Here is a 22,303-nt window from a genome sequence, read left to right on the forward strand (position 1 = left end):
GTTTTGGACATTTGTGTTTCTCTCTCTCTCTGTGTCTCTTTCTCATGGAGGGAGAGTGGCAGGTGTTATAAGAAACACTGTAAACAAACAGCTTCACTGTGTTTCTTTGGGCACATCTCTATGTCCTGGAGAGATTTTTAAAAATGGAATTGCTGCGTCAATGAGCATGAGCATTTTTAACACAGTGATACTCATTACTAAATTATCCTCCAGAAAACTTGCTCAAATTTACATTCTGACTTTTATTCTTTGCTAATTTCATAGGCAAAAAAAGTGTCTTGTTTTTCATTACTTTGTTATAGCAATGAGGTTGGACATTTTCTCACAAATTTGTTGCCCTTGTGCAGTTTGCTTTTGAAGGACATTTTCGTATCCCTGTTTTTGACCAAGTTCTCCTTAGCTCTTCTTCGCTGTGGACCTCTTGCCTAGCTCTGGATTCTGACTCCAGGCTGGAGGGCCAAGGATGTGACGTTCTTCTCACATAGCCCAATTTCCTCAGGCAGAGACTTCTCCTCCCTTCCACTTTTTCTGGCCTGGGCCAGCTTCCTTCCAGCCCCTCTGGAGTTCCTCCAGGAAGCTTGCTTCAACCCCTCAACCCTTGAGGAATGGCAAATAAGAGCACTTTCTGTGAGGCAGCATTCCTAACATTCCCCTTTTTCAGACCCCTTGGTGCCCTCCTGATTCCCAGTGTATACACCTCAGCATCTACCCGAAAGCCCATTTTCTCCAGGTGTATGCTTTTGCACAGAGGGGAGGAGCGATGTGTGTGTATATGTTTGTACAAGCCCTTCACCAGCTTCCTTGCAGTGGGAAACCAGCTGTTCCCCTGTTGCTGGGATTCTGCATTGGGCATTGAAGGAGACCCACTAATGATCAGATGGTTCTCATACCCCCCTGTCTGTGAGGACCTGCTGATTTCCTGCACCGAATTGTGGACTCCTGTTCACCAAGGACTAAATCCTGTAATCTGGCGCCTTATTTATTCTGATGCTTTAGACACTGTTGTGGTCTCACATCATTTCATGGACATGACCCTGATGGTGACCTTTTCCTCCTTTGGAGTCTTGCCCACACCTACTCCTTGCAGGTGGATTTTAAAAGAGCAGGCGCATTTCTAGCTTTTCATTTCAGTCAATTCACCTGTCAAAAATGAGATTCACTGGCTTCCTAGTTTCGTGGCTGTTCTTAATGCTTGCTGATGAAGCTGTCCGGGTTCGAGGCTCCTAGAAGACACCGAGCTGACAGGTGGAGTTTATAAGCTTGAACGGCTGCGTGAACTAAAACAACTGAACCTCTGGGACCCTCAGTTTTCTTTGTTTGTTAAATAGAACCACTTCCAGTGGCAGTACTTTCCTTACAATATTCTTGTAAAGTTGAATTATGCAATATTCAAGTTCCTTTGAAAGGTTAAAAGACAAATTCCGGGGGGAAAAAGCAATAGAAAGATGTATGCCAAAATGTTATCAGTGGTTATCTCTGGGTAATGAGATTATGGGTAATGGGAATTTTAATTTTCTTCTTTTTTGTCTATCTCTGTGTTGTAGATTTTCAGTAATGAACATGTCATATATTCACTTATTATGTAAATATATACCATGATTTTTATTGATGTTATTTCCTTAGTTCTCAGGATAGACTGACTATTGCAAAGACACAAGGTGGCCTCTGCAGTTTTAACTCTTAGAAATCTCTTCAACGTCTACCCCACTCCCCCAGAACTAGTCCTCCAAGGATGGGGGCAAAGAGGGAAGAGAGAATACACAGGAGGCCTGGTTTTGAGAAATGATGTTGTATTAATGATGGGACTAGGCATTTGGCTAACCATGAAAGGAAATGGTTGACATTGCTTGAGGCCTTCACTGAAAAGCTGTCACCCAGCGTAAGAAGGCCCAGCCAGGCCAGGGCCTGTGGCATGTCGCCCAAGTCGCCTTGCCCATGACTGGTGCCCTGTTGTACCCAAGTCATCTTTGGTACTTGGAGGTTCAGAGTCCAGGTTTTCTAGTTCTTTCAGGTAACATTCAGCATGTTAAATTGTTAACCTTGGCTGTGTTTCCACTGCATTCTAAATGAGCCGTGGCCCACCCTGAAGAAGCAGGTCAAGTTTTAGCTCTCCTTTTTTGGGGAGAGAGGTGCAGCTGTCCAGGTGCACCAATAAGAAGCCCTCTGTCCAGCTGAGGGCTGTCTCAGCTGGTTGATTGGCCCTCACCTCACTTTCCAGCCTCCTCGACTCCAGCTTGGCCCTGGAGATGCCTCTGGCTTTTGAGGCCGTTGGTTTGGTAGGGAGCCGAAAAACAGAAAGGGTAAGACAGAGAGACCCCTGGAAAGCAAGCTCAGCTGCCTGGGGCTGGCCACAGGCATTTGAGGAGTCAGGCTTTATGGGCAGGGGCAGCTGTCTGTTGATGACTCCAAAAGCCGGACCTTGGAGGCACCTGTGTTTTTAATAAAAATGGGAAGCTGCTTAGGGCCCCAGCCCCTCAAGTGGCAAAGCAGCTCCACAGCGCCCTGGTATAGGCTCACAGGGATGCCTACAGCAGGAGAGGAAAGAGCAATTTCTCGGTTACCCTGTTTAGCCAAGCCTTACTTTCAGGAGGCTGTCCTAGCTGGGAATTTGCACGCACTTTGACAGTAGCCAGGATATTTCCCCTCCTGCTGACTATAGGAAAGAAAAAAGATTTTGTTAAGCAAATGAAAGATATGAATGAGATTAAAGTGAGAATATTTAAATTGCAGAAACATACTGCTTTCAAGCATACTCAAGCACTTTTGAAGTACCCATTTAGGGACTGCTGATTGATAAGAGGTGATGAATTATTCTTATCTCATCATTGACGCCAGTCCCTGGCTCTCTGGAGGGCAACACTTGGTTAACCTAATTTGAATGACTTAAAAGTAATAAAATAAGTATGTGCTTGAACTTAATAAAGCCTAATTTATTTAATAGGACATTTCTTAAAGAATTTTACTTTAGAGCTGGAAGGGACCTTTGAAGTCATCCCTTTATTTTACAAATAAAGAAACTGAGTCCCAGAACAGTAAAATGTTTTGCTAAAGGCCACACACAGTGGCCACCCACACTAGGAGCTTGAACCCTGTGCTCTGAATCCCGCTTGAGGGCTTTTGCTTTATTCCATGCTGACCCTACAGTTCCCACTGTGGCAGATTCAGACCCCCTACCAAGTTGTGGGAAATGAGTCGGGAGACGGTGGCTGCGCCTCGAGCGAGGAAGACTTCTCTGTGAGAATATCCAAACGGTGGCTGGCAAACCCCCTCTGCTGACCCAGCACACTGAACACCAACCACATCCCCCTCCTGTCTGTGGCCTCTTCTCCCCAGGCTGTGGTGGTGGGGCCACCTCTGTTTTCCCCAGGCTGTTAAGCAATAGGGACTTGGAGTCACCAGGTGATCCCCTTCAGATAAGCTGGGACTGAGAAAATGCTTTAGAAATTCTGAAACCCACAGGCCCATAGGGCTTTGATGGGGCTCTGCCTCCTTAGGCCTTAGGCCACTGGGGCCCTGGAAGGCCAGGACAGTGTCTGTGGAAGGAGTTGGTACATGAGCTAGAGAAGGGCCATTAGGAGGGACCTTCCTTCCAACCTGGCCTTGGGTTCATGATAGCATCTCATGGGAGAAATTTGACCAGGGGTGTTTTCTGTCCCAAGGCTGCCCTGCCCTTAGCATGAGGGACCCTTAGTGGCAAAAATAGTGACTTCTTTACCTTCCTCTCACACTGTCGAATTTCCAGAACCTGTCTGATCTATAACAGTTCACACTTCTGAGTGTGCCAGGCACTGCACTAAGCATCATATATATTAATCCATTAAATCTGCATCTTATAGGTGAATAAATTGAAGCTCAGGAAGCTTGAGTGACTTGCCCGAGGCCACACAGAAACCAGTATTTGACCCAGACATCGTGGCTCTGGAGCAGATGCTCAGCTATTCTGCCTCCCTCCATAAAGAAGCCCTTGAAGGGAGAGGGTGGGGGAAAGAGTGAGCTGCTTCTTGGGGGTAAGTCTGGTCCCCAGCAGGTCCCAGGCATCACTGGTCTAGATTCCAGGTACAGCCAGTAGCTCTGGCTGCCCCAGGACACCCATCCTCACCCTGGGTCCTGACCACCCTAACTTCCAGAGCCTTAGTACTCGACTTTCAAAAGTCTTAGGTGCTTTTAGGGAAAGGAGAAACTCAACCTAAGTGCAAATATCAAATTAAAACTGAGGCTTTGTGCATGAGAAGGCAGCTTGGAACTTTTTGCTGCTTTGGGCAACATCTGCAAAGAGACCAAGAAACGCCGGCAGCTGTGCCTGCTCTCGGCTGGGTTATAACCTCCATGTGGTTGCACTAGCAGTGGAATTAATTGCTCAGTAAGCATCTATGAGTCTTGTTAACCTTGTTAAGTGGATGTCTAGGAGGGACCCTAAGCAGAGAAGGGGACAAACATCACTCTGTGCTGACTTTAGCCCCCTGCCCCTGCTGTGCATGCAGGTCACGCACGCTGACCATGGAGCTTGCCTAGACTGTGTGTGTGTGTGTGTTTGTTTTGAGGCTCGGTTAGACAGAGCTGGATTGAACTGAAAGGGGAGTGACATCATCTTGGTTGAAAGAAGCAAGGTTATGGTCAGATATCAAGGAGGCAAGCGTATCTTATTGCGTCAAGCTCTACTGTCTGGAACTCTACTAACTAGAACATGTCTGTCCTGCTCAAACACTCTCAGTGGCTTCCTGAATGAAGTCCCTTGGCCAGCCCTCAGCCTTCCACAAGCTGACCCTGACCTACCTTCCCAGGTTTCTTTCTCACTAAGTAGCAATAATAATAATAACATTTGCATTTGTCTATTACTTTATAATTTACAAAATGCTTTCACATTCCGTATTTCTTTGAATCTCCTCAGTAACCATTTTTAGAGATGAGGATATAGGCCCTTTCACTCATCAGGCAAAGGGACCTGCCTAGAGTCTCTACCCCAAGAGTAGACTGTGGCTTTGGCAGTCTGTGTGTTATCATTTGGAATATTTGCTGCCCCTCCCTACGGTTGGGTTACACTTTCCTACCCCGTTGACTTGAGGCTTTGGCATGGACTTGCTTTGGCCAATGAAATGTGAGCATAAGTGGCATGTGTCACTTCTGAGTCAACTTGTGGTTTGCCATGTGTCTCTTTTCTCTGCAGGAGACTCACAAAATCCCAGGTAGGGGCTACTTCTGAGTCCTAGGTCCTGGAGTAAAGTGGACATGAAGCACAGTTAGAACCAGCCGACGTGTCCACCAGGGACACATCACATGAGTGAGAAATAAACTATTATTGTGGTAGGCCACCAAGATGTTGGGGTTACCTGTTGTCACATGGCTAAATCTAAGCTCACCACACACTGGTAAAATATGGCATAATCCCAGACCTTCTGAAAGTGCCCCTTCTCCCACATTTGTCCCCTGTATTCCAGGTAAATCACCCTGTTTGCTCTTACCTCTATGTCTTTTCTCATCCTGCTCCTTCTGGCTGGAATTTTGTTGAAATCCTACCCATCTTCCAAAGTCAAGCTTGGGATTCACCTCTTCTGTAATGCTTTCTCAGATCCATACTAATACCAAACACTTACTCAGGGTTTACTGTGTGCCAGCTACTAGTCTAGCACTTTACTTGTTTTAATTCATTTAATCTTCACCCTATGAGATATGCCCTATTACTGCCCGTACAAGGAGAAGGGATGTAAACCAGTTTGTCCAAGATCACACAGATGGTAACTGGCAGAGTCAGGACTCAAACCCTGCATTCCATCCCTGCAAACTACTTCTCTCTCTGTTCCCTGTTACATTTCTACACACCGCTTCTCCTCAACTGTAGAACAGCTGCTTTATCTGACTGACCACATATTCTTGATCTGGATTTGTGTATAAATTCTATCACTGGCTGGTGGGTGACCTTGGGCTAGTCAGTTAATTTCACTGAGCCTCAGTTTCCTCTTTGTATCTCCCACAGCTCCTATTAAGGTGCCCAGTAAATACTCACTGACTGATTGACTAAATAGATGAGCTCTGTGAGCCTTGGTTTGCCCATTTGTAAAATAGGAGTAAAAATGGCACCTCCTTCATAGGGTTGTTGTGGAGTTTAAAGATGCCTAGCACAGGGCACGGTCCATGGTGAGAATCCAATACAATTAGCTGTTATTACTATTATATGCTGTTGGAAAGGTAAATAATATAGTACAGGGAGAAAAACTTTCTTCTCACTACAGGGATTGGGGAAAGCTAACTTCATGGCAGAAGTAACGTGAGTGGACTTTGAAGAATGGATAGAATCTGGACACAGAGATGAGATGAAAGGAAGGCATTTTAGACAAAGGGAACAGCATAGACAAAGACATAGAGACAGTGTAAGTCTTAAAATCTCAATCCTCCTTCCCCCAGTTATACCATTTTTAGGGTCAGATCTAAGGAAATAATCCTAAATCTGAGAAAATTTTTATGCATAAAGATGTCCGCTGCAGCATTATTTATAAAAGCGAGAACATGGAAATAACTGGTATGTCTAACAATAGGGAAGTGGTTAAATAAATGATCTTATATCCATCTGATATATTATTGTATATATATAATTATAATATGTGTATTATATATATAGTAATTAAATATATGAGATGTAATAAGGGAAAAGTTTATGAATGATGCTATGTGGGAAAAAAATAAAATGAAAAAGCATTATGGTTACAACTATATAAAAACAAATTTCAAACCCAAAAATAATACACAGAAAGCCTAGAAAGAAATATACTGAATTATTAATAGGAGTGGCTTCAGACTAGTGGGCTTTGGTGACTGTTCTGGGAGATTTAAAAGTTTTCTTGCTTACATTAATCACTATTTTATTATTACAGCTAACTTTTATTGAGTGCTTACTAGGTACTAGGCACTGCACTAATATTTTACATATATTATCTCACTTAATCCTTACAACCCTATGAGGAAGGTTCTCTTTAAACTATTACAAATAGAGAAACAAAGACTTCTATATTAATGTAATGGGCATATATTGCTTTTATGGTAGAAAAACCATATGTTTACTACATTTATTTAATATTTTATTATTAAAAGATAAGAGATTCAGATTCCACCCCCCACCCTTTTTTTGGCTACTTCAAACAGTGTTAAAATAAACATTGTTGTGCATATTTCCTTATGCATTGGTACTCTTATTTCCATAAATTACGTCTCTTATAGTGATATTTTGAGTCCAAGTGTATGTATATTTAATTTTGAACTAATTTTAGACTTAGAGAAAAGTTGCCAAAACGGTACAGAGATTATTTGGCAATAAAAAAGAATAGAATACTGATATATGCTACAACTTGGATGAACCTTGAAAACATTATGCTAAGTGAAAGAAGCCAGCCACAAAAGGTCACATATTGTGATTCCATTTGTATGAAGTGTCCGGAACAGGTAAATCCATAGAAACAGAAAGCAGATTGGTGGTTGCCTAAGACTAGGTCAAGATGGAGAATGTAGAGTGAGTACGTAATGGATTCGAAATGCTTTGAGGTGATGAAAATGCTTTGAAAATAGATAGTGGTGATAGGGGCACAACTCTGTGACTATATAAAACCACTGAATTGTACACTTGTACAGTTTAAAAGAGTGAATTTTATGGAGTATGAGATAGATCTCACTGAAGCTATTATTTTTGGAAAAAAACAGCTCAGAGAGTCCCTATATACCCTTGCCCTAGACTCCCCTAATGTTCACACTGGGAAATGATTGGATAAGTTGGGGTACAGCTATACTATGGAATAGCAAAAATACAGAATTGTATGATTCCTTTTTTCTTTTTGCTAAAAATTCTTTAAAAGAAATGAAAACCCTTTATATGTGTGCATATGTTTTCTTATGTTTGCAATAGCATACATAAAGTCGTAGAAGTATGCAAGTAAACTTAATATTAGTTACTCAGTGGCAAAATTAAGAGAGGACAAAGGGAGATTATGCAGTTTGTTTTTATAACCCTCTATGTTGTTTAATTTAGTATCAAAGGGCATGTAATTTTTGTAACTTTTTCAATTTAAAAATATTAAGGGAAAAAATAGGCAAAGAATTCTGCCCCTAGATCTTCCCACTAGACAGTTCTCCTTAGGTTTTAAGCAACGCAACGTATATTGAAATCACACATGGAGGGTCCTGCACACCCGCTCCTTGGAAAGATGGAATGTGGGCTGAAATCCTGGGGGAGGGAGGGAGGAGTAGGAGTCCTAGTTAAGATGAAAGCTTCTGGGTTGGGCTGTATTCGAATCCAGCTCTCTGCCACCTACTGAGCTCTGGGACCTTTGGCCATCTACTTAACTCCTCTGTACCTCAGTTTCCTTATCTTTAAAATGGGAGTAATTAGGTGACCTCTTTCATTGGGCTATGGTGAGAATAAAATGAGATCGTACATGGAAGATGGCTAAGACAGTGCCTGGCACATAATATTCAATAAATGACAGGCATTATTATTATTAATATTATTTACAGTAGGCACTTCCCAATTGTTTAAGGAGTGGGGAATGGTGGCTATAAAAATCTAGCGGGGAGGAGTTGGCCTGGTGGCATAGTGGTTGAGTTCACACATTCTGCTTTGGCAGCCCAGGGTTCATAGGTTCAAATCCATGCTTGTTAGGCCACGCTCTGGCGGCATCCCACGTAAGGTAAAGGAATATTGGCACAGATGTTAGCTCAGGGCCAATCTTCCTCACAAAAAAAAGAGAAAAAAAATTTAGTGGAGGGAACAGCAATCTCAACTTTGCTAGGCCTATGCTTCCCAACACATGGGTTAATGTGCTCTATGCCACCAAACTGAGAACTGACTTTATTCATGCTGGTGTTATACCCAGCTAAAATAAACAACTACATTTTCCAGCCTGCCTTGCAGCTAGGGGTAGGGGAAGTCTTAGGTGAGATTTCCCTTTGGAAAGATGCCCTTTTGTTCTTCACTCCCTTCTGCCTTCCTGTGGTCTGGATCCTAGATAATGGCTGGAGCACTATCAGTAATCTTGAGCCATGCAGTAACCATGAGGAAGGAAGCCACGCCCTTGGGATGGTGGAGCAGAAGCACAGAAGCCTAGGTTCCTGATGACCCTGGAGCTGCCGTGACGGCCCCAACTTGACTTCCTCTGGACTTCCTTTATGTGAGTCAGAAATAAAGCTCTATCTTGCTTAAGCCCCTTTTCTGAGTTTTCTGTAATATGAAAATAAACCTAGACCTAACTAAAAGAATTCTCACAAAATAACTAAGCTAAAAAGCAAAAGCTCATAGTGAAGAGGTGGCGAGGGTGTGACTTGGGGAGGGGCTGGCTGCCTTCTCCTGGGCGAGGCTGAAGGTGAGGATTGGCCTGGGGACTTACTCGTCACCGATGTACAGCTTGGGCCAGACTTCATTGACGTGGGTGTACTGGGGACTGCCTTTCCAGAAGAGGCGCTCCAACTCGAAGGCCCCAGGGGCGCAGTAGTCTGCCTCCTCCTCCTCCTCTGCCTTCGGCAGCAGCCTCCGGGCAGATGGGCAGGCATTCTTGAGGCTTGTCTTCGGTTCTCCGGATGTCATTTTGGAGCCAAGGGATTTGCTTTCCTTTCTGCAGCTGGTCATGAGAGAAAGTCAGGACTGGGGTTAGCAGGGGACAGAGGTAGGAAATGGGCTTCACAAAGAGAGGTAGGGATAAGCTGATCTTAAGCTTTGGCAGGCATTTCGCTGGCCTGCTGTGTTCCTGCTTCCTCTTCCCAGGCCACAGAGGCAAGCAGGGAGGCCATGATGACAGTTAAACAACACTTCCTCAACATTCCAGTCTCCACCAGAGCAAGAGTGCTGGGCACCCTCTGACGTGGGCTGAGGAGGATTTGCCACAGACCAGAGGTCGGCTTCAGGCCTAAGAAATCCCTGCAGCAGCCGGTCTCTTGCCTCCTTTCCTTTAGATTTTACCTCTTCTTTAGTGCCTACTTTTTCCTTTATCTGAATGGAATCTGCTGGTTTGGGCCATTTGGAACCCGAATAGGAAGGCCCAGAAGGTCCCTGCCATTCCAGGTTGGTGGTACTCAACATGCGCAGAGAGCCGTCGGCCACTGGAAGGGGCACATCTGGAAATCCAGAGCCTGTGTAGTCTGGGAGCCATATACATTCTCGGGGCTTCAGAAGCCGTAGGGTTGTGAGAATTAATAAACAGAAACCTCCTTTAAAATGGAGTCAGGAGGCTACAGACCCCCACAGGCAGAGCCATACCTTGCATCTCTGGACAGGAAGTGATACTACTTTACTACCCTGGCAGAAGGAAGGAAGAAATTCCTTCTTGTCCCGCAAGAGCTCAGCCAATAAGAGACTGCCATAACTCAGCTAATGAAAAGTCACTATACTTCAAACTCTCAGTTTCCTCCAATAGACTCTCTGTTAATAACAGCCCTGCCCAACTTCATAAAGAATGTTTGTCTCCTTTGTTTTCCCAGACTTGCCTGAGGTTCACAATAGACCATGTCCCAAATTGCAATTCTTTGTTCTTCCAAAATAAACCCATTTTGCTGATTAAGAAAACTGGCTGTTTATTTGTTTTCGATCAACAGAGTAGGAGGAGATTTGGCTGTGTGAGGGTTAGTCAGCTTGTTAAGACAGTTGAAGTCACTGTTTGCCGCTCACACACTAGGAGGCTGGTGGTTGTGCTGACTTACTAGGGGTTCAGAAGAGATGTTCCAAGGTAGAAAGCTGGGTTTAGAGATTGACACGTGTGTTTGGAGAGCTTGTCAGGGTCTGCAAGTGAAATGCAGGAGAAGAGTGTCCACTGTCCCCAAGGAAATGAATTCACTGTGGAATTGGGCAGGTTTGTTCCCTGAGTTGAACGACTGATACATCTACACTCAGACACCCTTGGAAGGGAAGTTTTGCTCCTGGTGCTCTGAGACTGGAAGGAAGGAGTAAAAAGTGAGGTAACTGAGAAACATGGAGGTGAGTGATGGGGAGGAAATATTATTTATTTAGTTAGCAAATATTTATGTAGCACGTATTTTATGCCAGGCACTGTTCCAAGTGCTCTACAATTATTAACTCATTTAATCTTCTTAACAACCCGAGGAGATAGGCGCTATTATTATCTCCATTTTACAGATGAGGATGATTGTAAGTTGAGAATGTTTGTAACACACGGTCTTTGTCTTCTGAGAAGTAATTGCTGAATGGGAGGGGGTAGGGTGGGGGATGCAGTGTGAGGAGGGGCAGGCCAGGGATCTGAAAAATGTAAAAAAGAGTTGGTAGTTCCAAGACCACTAGGATCATGTGAAAAGGACTCAGAATAAACTCAAAGAGGCTCCCTCTTGTCAAAAATGGAACAATTTGAACATGAATAATAAAAACAATTGCAGCGAATTGAAACATGTCAAACATCGAAATAGTAATGATACTTAAAACAACTGTTCACTGTTGGAAGATGCTAGAGAACCAGCTCGTTATTTTGCAGATGGATAAGTAAAGGGAAAGAATCCAGCATTTATTGTTCCTTTCTGATACAAACTGTACTACTGGGTAGATGAGGGAAATTTTATCTTTTATAGAAGTATTCCAGGTAATAAAGAAGGAAGAAAGCACCATTTTATAACAGCCAATGAGCTAACGGACGTAGGCATTGAATATTGACTGCTAGTAACATAAGAAGAGATGATCAGACATTATGGGCCCTCTGATGGAAGAACGTACCACCACCACAAAAGTAGTCTCACCAAAGAAAAACCTGAATCTTTGATCAGAGTCTTCAGAGTCTAGATCTAAATACCAATTTGCATGAGATTCAGAGGACAGTTAAGTTACATCACAGGGCCTTATCTTTTAGACACATATACTGAAATACTCAGATGAAATGATCTAATGTCTGGGATTTGCTTCAAAGACGATATAGTTGGAAAATGTAATAATATATTGTGTGTGGGGTGGGGAGTATAGGTGGAGGTGCGATGAGGCAGGATTGGCTGTGGATAATGGTGGTTGGGGTTGGATGATGGTCGTAAGGTAGTTACTGTTTCTCTTTGTATGTGTTTGAAATTTCCATTAAAAAGTTTTAAAAAGAAAAAGAAGGGGTTGAAAGCACTTCTATGGAGAATTTGATTCTCCCACGTTCACAGTAGATAAATTAAAGGATCACTAGCTAGCAGTGTGTGTCTTTGAGGATCGTGGGAAGGCAGGATCTGTAACTTTCTTCTGCAAAATCCTGAGTTGGGGGTTGGGAGCAATAGGCAGCAGGGGTGACCCTTCTTTGGGGTCTGTCAAAGTGTGATCTAAAGACCACTTCTCTCAGACTCATCCAGCACTTGCTAAAAATACAGATTCCTGGGTTGCACCCTGGACTGGGGTAAGGGCCTAGGAGTCTGTATTTTCACAAGCTCCCAAGTGAGTCTGATGCTCACTGAAATTTGATAATTGCCCACGAGTAATATGGCTAAAGAGTCAGGAGCTGTTAAGTCAGGAGAAGGGTAGTAAGGGTGCTCAATATACTTTCCATCTTCTCACTGAAGTGGAGGCCAGGTCTTCAGCCTAGAAGGAGGGTGCAGGACTGGGAGGAGTGAGGGGCTGGACGACCTTCCTCTGGGCTCCTTGAAGACAGCTCCTTAGAGTTCTTTGTCTCTGTAGACTCAGTGTCTGACATGGGGGAGGTGTTTAGAAAGTATTTGTAGTATGAGGAAATGGCTTGGTGAATGAATGAAATGAGTGAATGAATGACTCAGGGAGTGAATAAATAAAGAACTGTGAGCCTGCTAGGGACTCAGCCAGAGCTGATGAGGCAGGACTGAGCCTCTGGGCTAATTTGGAAGTGGGGTGAATGTGAGCCGAGTGCAGAATACAGGATGGACAGGCCCCTGTAGTGGGTGGTTGCTCAGGCATGAACTCCCTTCTGGGGCCTGCCTGCTGGCATTTCCAGTCACAAAGTGGGGAGTTGTTTCAAGGGATGGCCAGAAACTTCTGTGGCAGGAACCAGCACAGACACCTCAGGATCCTAAGAGTGCCATTATAGCTCTGCTTGCTTCAGGTCCAGGCACCTTCATTTTGAGAGGTCTGGAGCTCAGCCTGTCCATGGCACCAACTCTTTTTATTTCAAAGTAAGTAGAAGCTGGGCACCATATACCTAAATTTGGAAGTTTAGGCCATTTTGAACCACTAAAGGAAGCTTCAGAAGAGGTGATTTAGGGAGATGCTGGAGTAAATTGCATTCTGAAACTTCTGCTTGCCTCCTTTGATCACTGAAGCTGACCTCACCCTTGCTGAGGCCCTTCCTCCTTCATTATCCTGTGGAAGGAGCCATCCCCATCCCCATCTCCGTGCTGAAAGCCGCGGCTGAATTTCCAGACAGAAGAGGAAGTGGTGTGGCCTACCCAGAGTGGCTTGGCATGCACAGGGAGCTCTGGGATCTATTATCCTCCAGCACGCAGATTTGATGGGGAATGAGAACAAAGCACAGAACTGTCCAGAAACCACAGACCTGTAATCTTTCCAAATCCTGAAGGCGGCCTGTGTGCATCCCTCTCTGCATGGCTCCCAAATCTCTGAACCTCAGAGAGGCTGGAGCGTCTGTTTCCCAGATCACAGCCAAGATGGAAGGGGAAGACAAATCTGTTCTGTTTGGTTTCCATAGATTTGACCCAGAGATTAACTGCCAAGGTCTTGATGACACACACAATATCTATCACAGGCTAAATGTCATAATGAGAGCTGGGCAGGTTGTCCAGAAAGGCCTCCAGGTTCCTGCTGCAGCTTCATATTTAAAGGTTTGGCCCGAGGAAACCAAATGCCAACTTGAAGGCTACTTGGCCTATTGCAGCATCAGCCTGCCTCCTCCTCAGAGCAGCGCAAACTCAGGCTCCTTCCTAGAGGAGCCAGGCAGGTAATACAGAGCAGGGAAGTGGACTGGGTATGTAAGAATAAAACGAACAAGCAAAAACCTAACTATTGGCTTCAAGCTGGAGACATCTGGGAGTAGTGGGGACTGTGGCACACTAGAGAGCAAATGCCCTCTCTGAAGGGGCAGCCACTTGCCATTCCATGTGAGAATGCAAGCCCGGATTGTCTGATATTTTTATGAGAAGTCAGAAGGCAGAGTTTCATGAGAAACCTGCTGATTTTTTTTTTTTTAAAGATTTCATTTTTTCCTTTTTCTCCCCAAAGCCCCCCGGTACATAGTTGTGTATTCTTCATTGTGGGTTCTTCTAGTTGTGGCATGTGGGACGCTGCCTCAGCGTGGTCTGATGAGCAGTGCCATGTCCGCGCCCAGGATTCAAACTAACGAAACACTGGGCCACCTGCAGCGGAGCGCGCGAACTTAACCACTCGGCCACAGGGCCAGCCCCAGAAACCTGCTGATTTTTAAATATAGGCAGCTGTAGCAGATGCTATCCTTGTCCCATCCCATTCCTCGGCTCAGATCACTGCAGTGTAAGTGGACAGTTCCCTTATACACAAAAGGTTTCCTCCTGCAAGCCCCTGAATCTCTTGGCTTGTGGGTATTTTCTGGTCTTTGCACTAGTCAGATCTGAAGCATGGGGAAGTGCTCACAGAAGCTATTGCCAATGAGGGGCAGGAGTTGGTGGATAAATACGCCAGCTTCCCCCACCCTGACTGGGACCATTCTAGAGTCTGTTCTACACAGTTTCTTGGAGGCTCCCCAGTGTGCTCCTGCCCCATGCCCAGAGTGGTACCCTGCTCTCTCACACATCCTCTGCTGGCTCTCTTCCCTCCTGGTCTCACTTTTCCACTCTGCACCGTGCTTGCTGGAGCACTTCACAAATGAACAACTTGCACCGAAACCTTGGTCTCAGGGTCCGCCTTGGAGGGAACCTGAGCTAAAATGCTGCTAATTTTAAAACATTTAAAGACTCTGTGATAACAGAGAATGCAGAGGCCAAATGGGCCTTGACCACCAAGGCCTGGAGTGCCGTTTCCCTCTGTGAAACAGTGGTCTTGCCACTGAGGAGCTATTTCTGGAAATAATCAACACATTAATTCTGACTCCATTTCAGAATTTTCGACGGTACAGCTTGCATTTAGATACAGGTTTCCCTTGCCCAATGAGGGAAGGCTTTGATCTGAATTCAAAACTATAATTTTGACACTGCGATTTGAGTTTATGTAAAAAAAAAAGTGTATATATGTAATTATATATACATATATATATATATATATATTTTTTTTTAACTAGAAAAAAACCCATCAACATGTCCATACTGTGGGCAAGTGGCAGGACTCAGGGGAATTTTTTTCTGTTCTGCTTTGTCGGCCCGGGGTTTGCCGGTTCAGATCCCGGGTGCAGACATGGCACCACTTAGTAAGCCATGCTGTGGCAGCCATCCCATGTATAAGGTAGAGGAAGGTGGGCACGGATGTGAGCTCAGAGCCAGTCTTCCTCAGAAAAAAGAGGAGGATTGGCAGCAGATGTTAGCTCAGGGCTAATCTTCCTCAAAAAAATAAATAAATAAATAAATAAATAAATAAATAATCATATTTTGTAATAAATAACCATGTCTGTTGTTTACCTATGCTGGCCAAACAGAACAGTCTGGGCAGAAAGCTGCTTGTGACTTCTAATTTGTAATTTCCACTCTATCTTGCTTGCTCCCAGGACCTGGAACTTTCCTGGATCTTCTCTGCCTCTCTGTCCCTCTCTCCCTACATTCATTGGCTTGTGGCCATTCACTGCTCTCGTAGGCCCACCGGGCACTGAGGACTCTCAGATCTACATGTCTCATCCTTCCTAAGCTTCATTTTCTTCTTTGATAAAATGGAGCTGTAACAAAAGGAGTAGAAATGCTTTTTAAAACAAACAGAAAAACAAACAAAAAACCCAAACTGAACTCTTTTGCTTTCTAAGATGGAGTATGGGAGAAGCAGAGTGGAGAGATGCATCATTCATTTCAGTGGGAAAATTAAATGTCTAAGTGCACCCCTTGAACCTGCAGAAACTGGTGGAGTATCTATGCCCAAGAATGTGAGCCACAGAAGAGGCCTCCTGCTTAACAAAAAACACCATTGGAGATTTTTTTGATGAGAAAAAGGTAAGTCCTGAAGCATGACTCTGAAAGTGGTGGTGTGAAACAAAGAGAGCTACATTGTTCCTACAAGAAAGCAAGGGGAGTTCTGAGCCTCTTAGAACATCTCCAGAAGGGATGTGAGGGATCCTGCTGTGGGGTGAGGGTGGTGGGGGCCAGAGACAGCCAGGTGAGGAGTGTCCAGGGGAGAAACAGCCACAGAACTGCTGAGAACAAGGATTCCCAATGTTCAACTTTGTGGTGCCCTATAGCTATGTCAGCCCCCTCTTTGTCACCCTACGCCTTTGGTGAAACTGTTAGACACAACAGACAGCCGCCTTTGTGGGGGTTCTGAGGAATTAAAGGGAAAGAGGCTTGTGCCAGTGGAGAGAAGAAACCAGAAATTTATGAAGCAGCATGTACAGTGTGATTCTGTTCTTATACAAAAATACATTTCACCAAAATATTAACACTGGCTATATGCTTATTTTAGTATGATAGAATTATGTGTGATTTTTCTTCTTTTTAAGGAATCATCTTTTCTAAAGTTTCTGTGATGAACATGTATTACTTGAGTATATGGAGGGGGAAAAAAAAGCCTGTGTAAGTTCTATTTTAGAATTGTTCTGGATGTAATAGATGCTCACGCTAAAACTATGGGCTGAGGTGCAGGAAGGTGGGCTTTAGGCCAAGGCCTGACCAAGTGTTCCTTACGTCTCGCATGGCACTGAGTATCCTCCTAGTAAGTGTGAGCTCCACAAAGATGGGGCTGTGCTCTCCTTGAGGCCTCTGGTGGCTGAGCCAGGCCTAGGTCATGTCAGAAGTTCATTCTAGTCCCTCAGTGCTTCCCGGGAAACCAGAGGGGAATCAAGTTTTGTGGGTCCTGAAGCTTGTACAATTTCTTTAAGAAAACCAAATAGGTTCAGGGCCTTGGAAGAGGCCAGTGCAAGTGTGGGGTTCTGAAGCTTTGGGGTAAATCTACCTCTGAGGGAAACTTCCTTGCCTTCTGACTAGAGACAGATGTCAGATAGAGAGGGCAGCACCCTGCCCCGTCCCCCATGACTTGCCTTAGCCTGCTCCTGGCTTAATCTAAATCACCTCATGTTGGGGTGCTCTAGTGGGTCATCAGTGGGGATGGGAAGTGGCATAACTTCCTCCTTGACTTCACCTCAGAAGTTAGACCTGGCCCTGTCCCCTCCCTCCACCCAGCTTTACTCACCCATCTGTCTGTTAAGCACCGGGGATGGGCTGGGCCAGAAAGATCTCTTCCTTCTAGAAGTCTTTTAAAATCTAATCTTTTAAAAAATTTGCCTCTCCCTTTGAAGTTATTCTATATCTGTGCATATGTGTATGTCGCATATTTATGTCCTAATGCATTGGGATAATTGGGGGAAGTTCGTCTGTGTTTAAATGCATGCACACCACATTTCTTCCAGGACACCACCCAAGTTGGGCTTGGAATGTGCCTTGAAATAAAAGGAGACTAAAAATGTTGTTGTGGTTGGGCAAATTACTCTATTAGCACAGTAATGCCTACTGCTGGGGTATGTAGAGGGGCGGAATTTGGCAGCAGTGTATGTATATAGATATACATATTTTAAATTTACTACAGGTCAGTGCTTGTCTTTATGCATCTTAAATCTGCAAAAATGTTCACAACTAGGAAATAAAGGCTGTGGATCTTTAAAAAATTAAAACCTAGATGTGAAAACCCAGGAATTTTCTGTTGTCTATAATTTAATTCTTAATGTATCAGACATAATCCAAGTTTAACAGATTTTTTTTTTTTGTTTGGATTCTGGCAAGTACATTAACAGGAGGCAATTAAGTGAATTAATATAAAATCCTTTTATTAAAAAAACAGAAAAGGCGTCATTTAAAGAGGTAATTTAATATTCCTTCTACTATGGTGTTGATGTCATTAACTTGTTTGATTAACTCTTCGAATGGTTTTAAAGTGCTTTGTGTGGTAATTTATGGACTCGTAATTGATTTCTCCAATCTTGGTTTGGCAGAGTCAGGCCTCCCAGAAACTGTGAGTAGGCTGGAGGCCCACACATGGCTTCCTCCTCAGACAAGGCTGCCATTGGGATGAACTTTACCTCTGCAGCCTAGGCCCCAGTAGGGAAGAGAAGGTTCTGGCACAGGAGACAAGAGGCCATGACATCTGAGCAGGCCAGTTGTGGGTCCTGACTCCTAAGTAGCTGGGCCTTTGCTGCCTCTGAAAATGTGTGGAAACACTGCAGGCAGTTTCACAGCTCGTGAACTCAGGAATAAATGGCCTTTTAACCCACATCTTTTAAGAACTGTTTCCTGCTGTGCGTCACCTCAGAACATGAGGCTTGTTTGTGTGAGGAGAAATGGGGGTGGGGTAGACCGTGGGGGTGCGGCCCTCACCGTGGGTCTGCTTCCCCTCCATTCCATCCAGGCTACTATTCCTCCGTAAGCCTGTCTCTTGATGCTGCACAAAGGAGGCTCTGGGCCTGGGGAAGGCTGGGGGCTAAGCTCTCAGCTCTTAACCTGCCACAAAAGCTCACTAAGAAATCGAGGCTCTAGCAGGATGCAGAGAAATGATTATACACTTGGTTACTTTTATCATGTGCCCAGTGATTATCTACGCTCAAAATCTCTAGACAGGGAATAGCTTTTCCCATTTTACAGATTGGAAAAGTGAGGGTCAGAGAAGTTAGTAACGACATTAAGCTAGTAAGTGGTATGGCTGGAACTCAAACCAGGCAGCTGAGCATCCCAACCCATGTCAATAGATAGGCCACGATATTCTTGGTCATAAGGTATACACTCCTGAGGGCAGGGCTGGGCCTTTCAATTCTATATGCCTTCCTCCCCAGTGTGAAGCACAAAGTGGTATGAAGGCATGGAAAGAGCTCTCACAGGACCTGGAGTCTCACGTTCCTGGGCTTCAACTTCCTTATCTATAAAATGGGGATAATATCCATCTCACTGGTTGTTGGATTATATGAGATAATATAAGTCCTTGGCACACTGAAATGGGTTCAAAGAATGTTTCATGAAGGGAGGACAAGGAGGCAGGGAGAAGGGTGGATGGAGAATTCCCAACTCTGCTGGGAGCTAAGTTCTGAGCCAAGAATAGGGAAGAGTGAATAGAGCAGTTTGGCCAGGGCTGAGGGTCTCTGAAGGGTAGTTGTGGCAGATGGGAAAGGCCATAAATAAGCCTGAACATTCTCCTATGGGTGATGGGACTCATTTGCTCCTATATGATGTGCAAGCAAGGTTTTGGGAGGAGGAGAAAGGACTCTCTCCAGCCAGTTAATATCTGGTGGCTGTGCCAGGCTGCTATGAGACTTAAGCCCCTATTTACTGTGGAAGTGGTCACCGGAACCACGGAGGGTCACCAGAAGAGAAAATTCAAACACCATCTGCTTTGGAGTCTGGCTGAAGACCTGGAGTAGCTGTTTCCAGGCCCAGGCCTCCCTGGGGGTGGACCTAGGTTTGAGTCTGAGCCTCGAGGGAGGCAGGAGAGTGAGATGTCACTGCTGCCCCCACCCCACTGAGGGGCACTAGAGCACAGTGGCTATACCATCAGACTCTGAGGCACACTGGATTCTAGTCTCTACCACTGTCTGGACTTTGCGACGTTGACAAACCACTTCACTTCCTTGTTTCTCGGTTTCCTCATCTGAAAATGAACATGATGAAGTACATCCCTCATAGGGTTATTGTAGTTGTGAGGAGTAAATGAGTTAATGCTTATAAGAGAAGCTCTTGGAACAGTGCCTGGCACATCGTCAGCCCCAGGAAACATTACCAATACACAAAGGCTGTGCAGTGTCTATGGAAGGCCAACTCCGGCTCAGTGGCTGCTGGAGGGCAGCTTGTCCCCTCCCCAGGTAGACTCAGCTGGGCCTCAGCAGGGTTGCAGGAAATGCTAACAGGCAAGCCTCAGTGCCCCTCCTCTGCTCCTCATCCCCTGTGTGGTTGACAACAGCCGCAGGAATTCTACTCTCAGATAGGACCCAGATTCCCCCCAAGCCCAGTGTCACCCCAGAACTGAAGTGTCCCCAGTGAGAGCCTCCAGCTTATCAGATGGTGGAGGACCACTGCCTTCCCTCTCACCCCCAGCACAGATCTGCTTTTGCCCTTGAAGAGCCGTCAGGGCCAACTGACCTCCCACTAACCTCAGACCCTCTCCTACTCCCCTCCATGTCCAAGGCTCTTTCCTTGTACAGGACTCAGCTCAGAAGCCCTTCAAGTGTTGTTCGTAAATGTCATTTGGTGGGACCAAAATGATTTTCTCTTGAAGAGAATAAAGAGGGGCCACAAGGGAGAGATCAGGGCGACAAAACAAGCTACAAGTACCCGGGACCGTCAGGTGCTGGGGCCTTAACTTGAGGAGACTCTCCACAAGTGCACCTCATGCCCCTTCCCTTCTTACTTGAGAGGTTTTTCCCTTGGAATGTGTTCAGCTTTCCTGAACAATCAGAGCCCCCTCCCCCCAACCCCCGCCCCATACCCAGCAGCTCTTGGGTTCCAGGCCCATGAGGGGCCATTGTGGCCATAGGACAAGGGCACCAGGGTCTAATGGGAGAGTCCTGGTCTGAGACACAGGACGTCTTCCCACCTTCCTACCTACACATGCTGCTGTCTTCGTCGAGTGGCTCTGTCCCTCGGTGACCCAGTATCCCCATCTTTCCCAGGGCAGTCATCCCCAACCTCATCCTCCCACCAGGACTGGGAAAAGCTTCGAAAACAGTCACTCTGTCCAACTGGTGCCCCGCGTTACCCAGGACACAGGAAGGATTCTCATCCCTGCGGTGCTGAGTACTTATTTGTAATTGTGCTGCCCTACACATGGTGTGAGTTACTTCAGGGTCTTTATCCCCTTCTCCCTCTGAAATTTTTTTCCCCTCTACTGGCTAAATGCAGACCCTTGCTGGAATATGATATGTGATATAAAGCATCCAATGCTTCAGAAGAGACTGATGAGCTTTAACCCACCCTATTATCCTCTAGAAATGGTCCTTGAACTGGAAGCTCAGAATTAGAGGGAGGGAAGTGGAGAAAATTCCATGCAGTCTCTAGAGAAAGGGCAACAAGAAGCCTTTCATACTAAAAGGATGTCAGCTGTTCTCCACAGTTCCAGAACAGGGTGGAAAGGGAGGCCTCTAATCTCCGCACCCAGGCCTCAAAGGACATTTGACTAGACCCAAGAGGTGTCAGCCTCCCCACCCGAGGGCCTTACCTGTACGTGCTGGGAGCTGGCTGGGTCAGGAGGTGCTGGTCCGTGGGGTGTGTGGCAGCTGCACACACGGCCACCTTGACTGGCATCCGAGAGCCTATTTTTAGGGTCAGATCTGCTGACGCTGACCTTGCATGTTTCCCAGTCTGAGAAGAGACCTGTGGCATCTGCTTGCAGAATGATTCACCAATGTGACCTGAAACTCTTAACTTTGGGAGTCCTGTACCTGGAGCCCTCACGCTTGTCCCCAGCCCAGCCACAGAGGCAGGACATGTGGCTGCTAGGGCAAGGACAGGCAGGGGGATTTCCCAGCTTTGTTTTCTTGGGATGGATGAGGCCAGGTGTTTGTGGGGCCTGGCCCGGGCTCTGTCCTGGAATAGCTGGAACAGGAGAGGTTTGCCCGCTGGCACAGAGCCAATGGGAGGGTCAGGGCGCTCAGCCCGAAGAAGAACTCTCCATTCTAGTCTTTTCTGGGAGTTTGTGGAACCATCTCTGCAGAGTGAATGGGATGGATGCTGCATCACGTGGAGGCAGCCAGTGAAACTGCGGGAGACTCTGTAAGCTTGTGTTCATTTGCATTGTGTCGCTTCCCGAGAAACCACTGACAAGTGGCTTCAGTGGGAAAAATAATCATAATGCTGTTCTCTTATGTTTTTATGAGAGTTAAGTGAAATAAAGTATGGAAAGTACTTAGCACAGTCCCTGGTATGTGATAAACATTTAAAAAATGCTAGATGGTATTAGCATGCCAAAAAAGTCCCAATTCCACATCCCTGGTCTCTCTTCCTAGTGGTTTCTTCTCTCATCCTCCTGTCTTGTTAGCTCTAGCCTTCTTTGCTCCAGGATCCTGTGGGGACCTGGAATTGGCCACCCCAAGATATGTCTCTTTGGCATCAGGATTATTTGAGGCTGATTGCTTTTGATAAACTGGGACAGGGAAGGAGGAATGGAACTTGCCCTTTGTTAGGACACATTTACGTTTGTAAGGTAAATCTCTATCTGTAAAAGGTGCCTCCCCCTCTGAACCAGGAAGAAGAAAGGCGATGACCTTCTCTCTAAAAACTCTTAATCAATACCAAAGGC

The 22,303-nt window shown here is 45.4% G+C and overlaps 1 protein-coding gene across 1 annotated transcript in view; it reads right to left on the reverse strand.

The window, feature by feature from the left end:
* Positions 1 to 21,509, reverse strand: part of DUSP29 (dual specificity phosphatase 29) — a 38,337-nt gene extending 16,828 nt beyond the window's left edge. Inside the window, exons 1-2 of the mRNA XM_008542820.2 lie at positions 21,224 to 21,509; positions 9,366 to 9,596 (exon numbers count right to left, since the gene is read on the reverse strand). Coding sequence (XP_008541042.1) covers positions 9,366 to 9,596; positions 21,224 to 21,387 — 395 coding nt within the window. The 5' untranslated portion in view covers positions 21,388 to 21,509. The remainder of the gene's footprint in view (positions 1 to 9,365; positions 9,597 to 21,223) is intronic.
* Positions 21,510 to 22,303: the final 794 nt, after the last annotated feature.

This window comes from Equus przewalskii, chromosome 1 (genome assembly GCF_037783145.1).
Source record: "Equus przewalskii isolate Varuska chromosome 1, EquPr2, whole genome shotgun sequence".
Classification (NCBI taxonomy): Eukaryota; Metazoa; Chordata; class Mammalia; order Perissodactyla; family Equidae; genus Equus; species Equus przewalskii.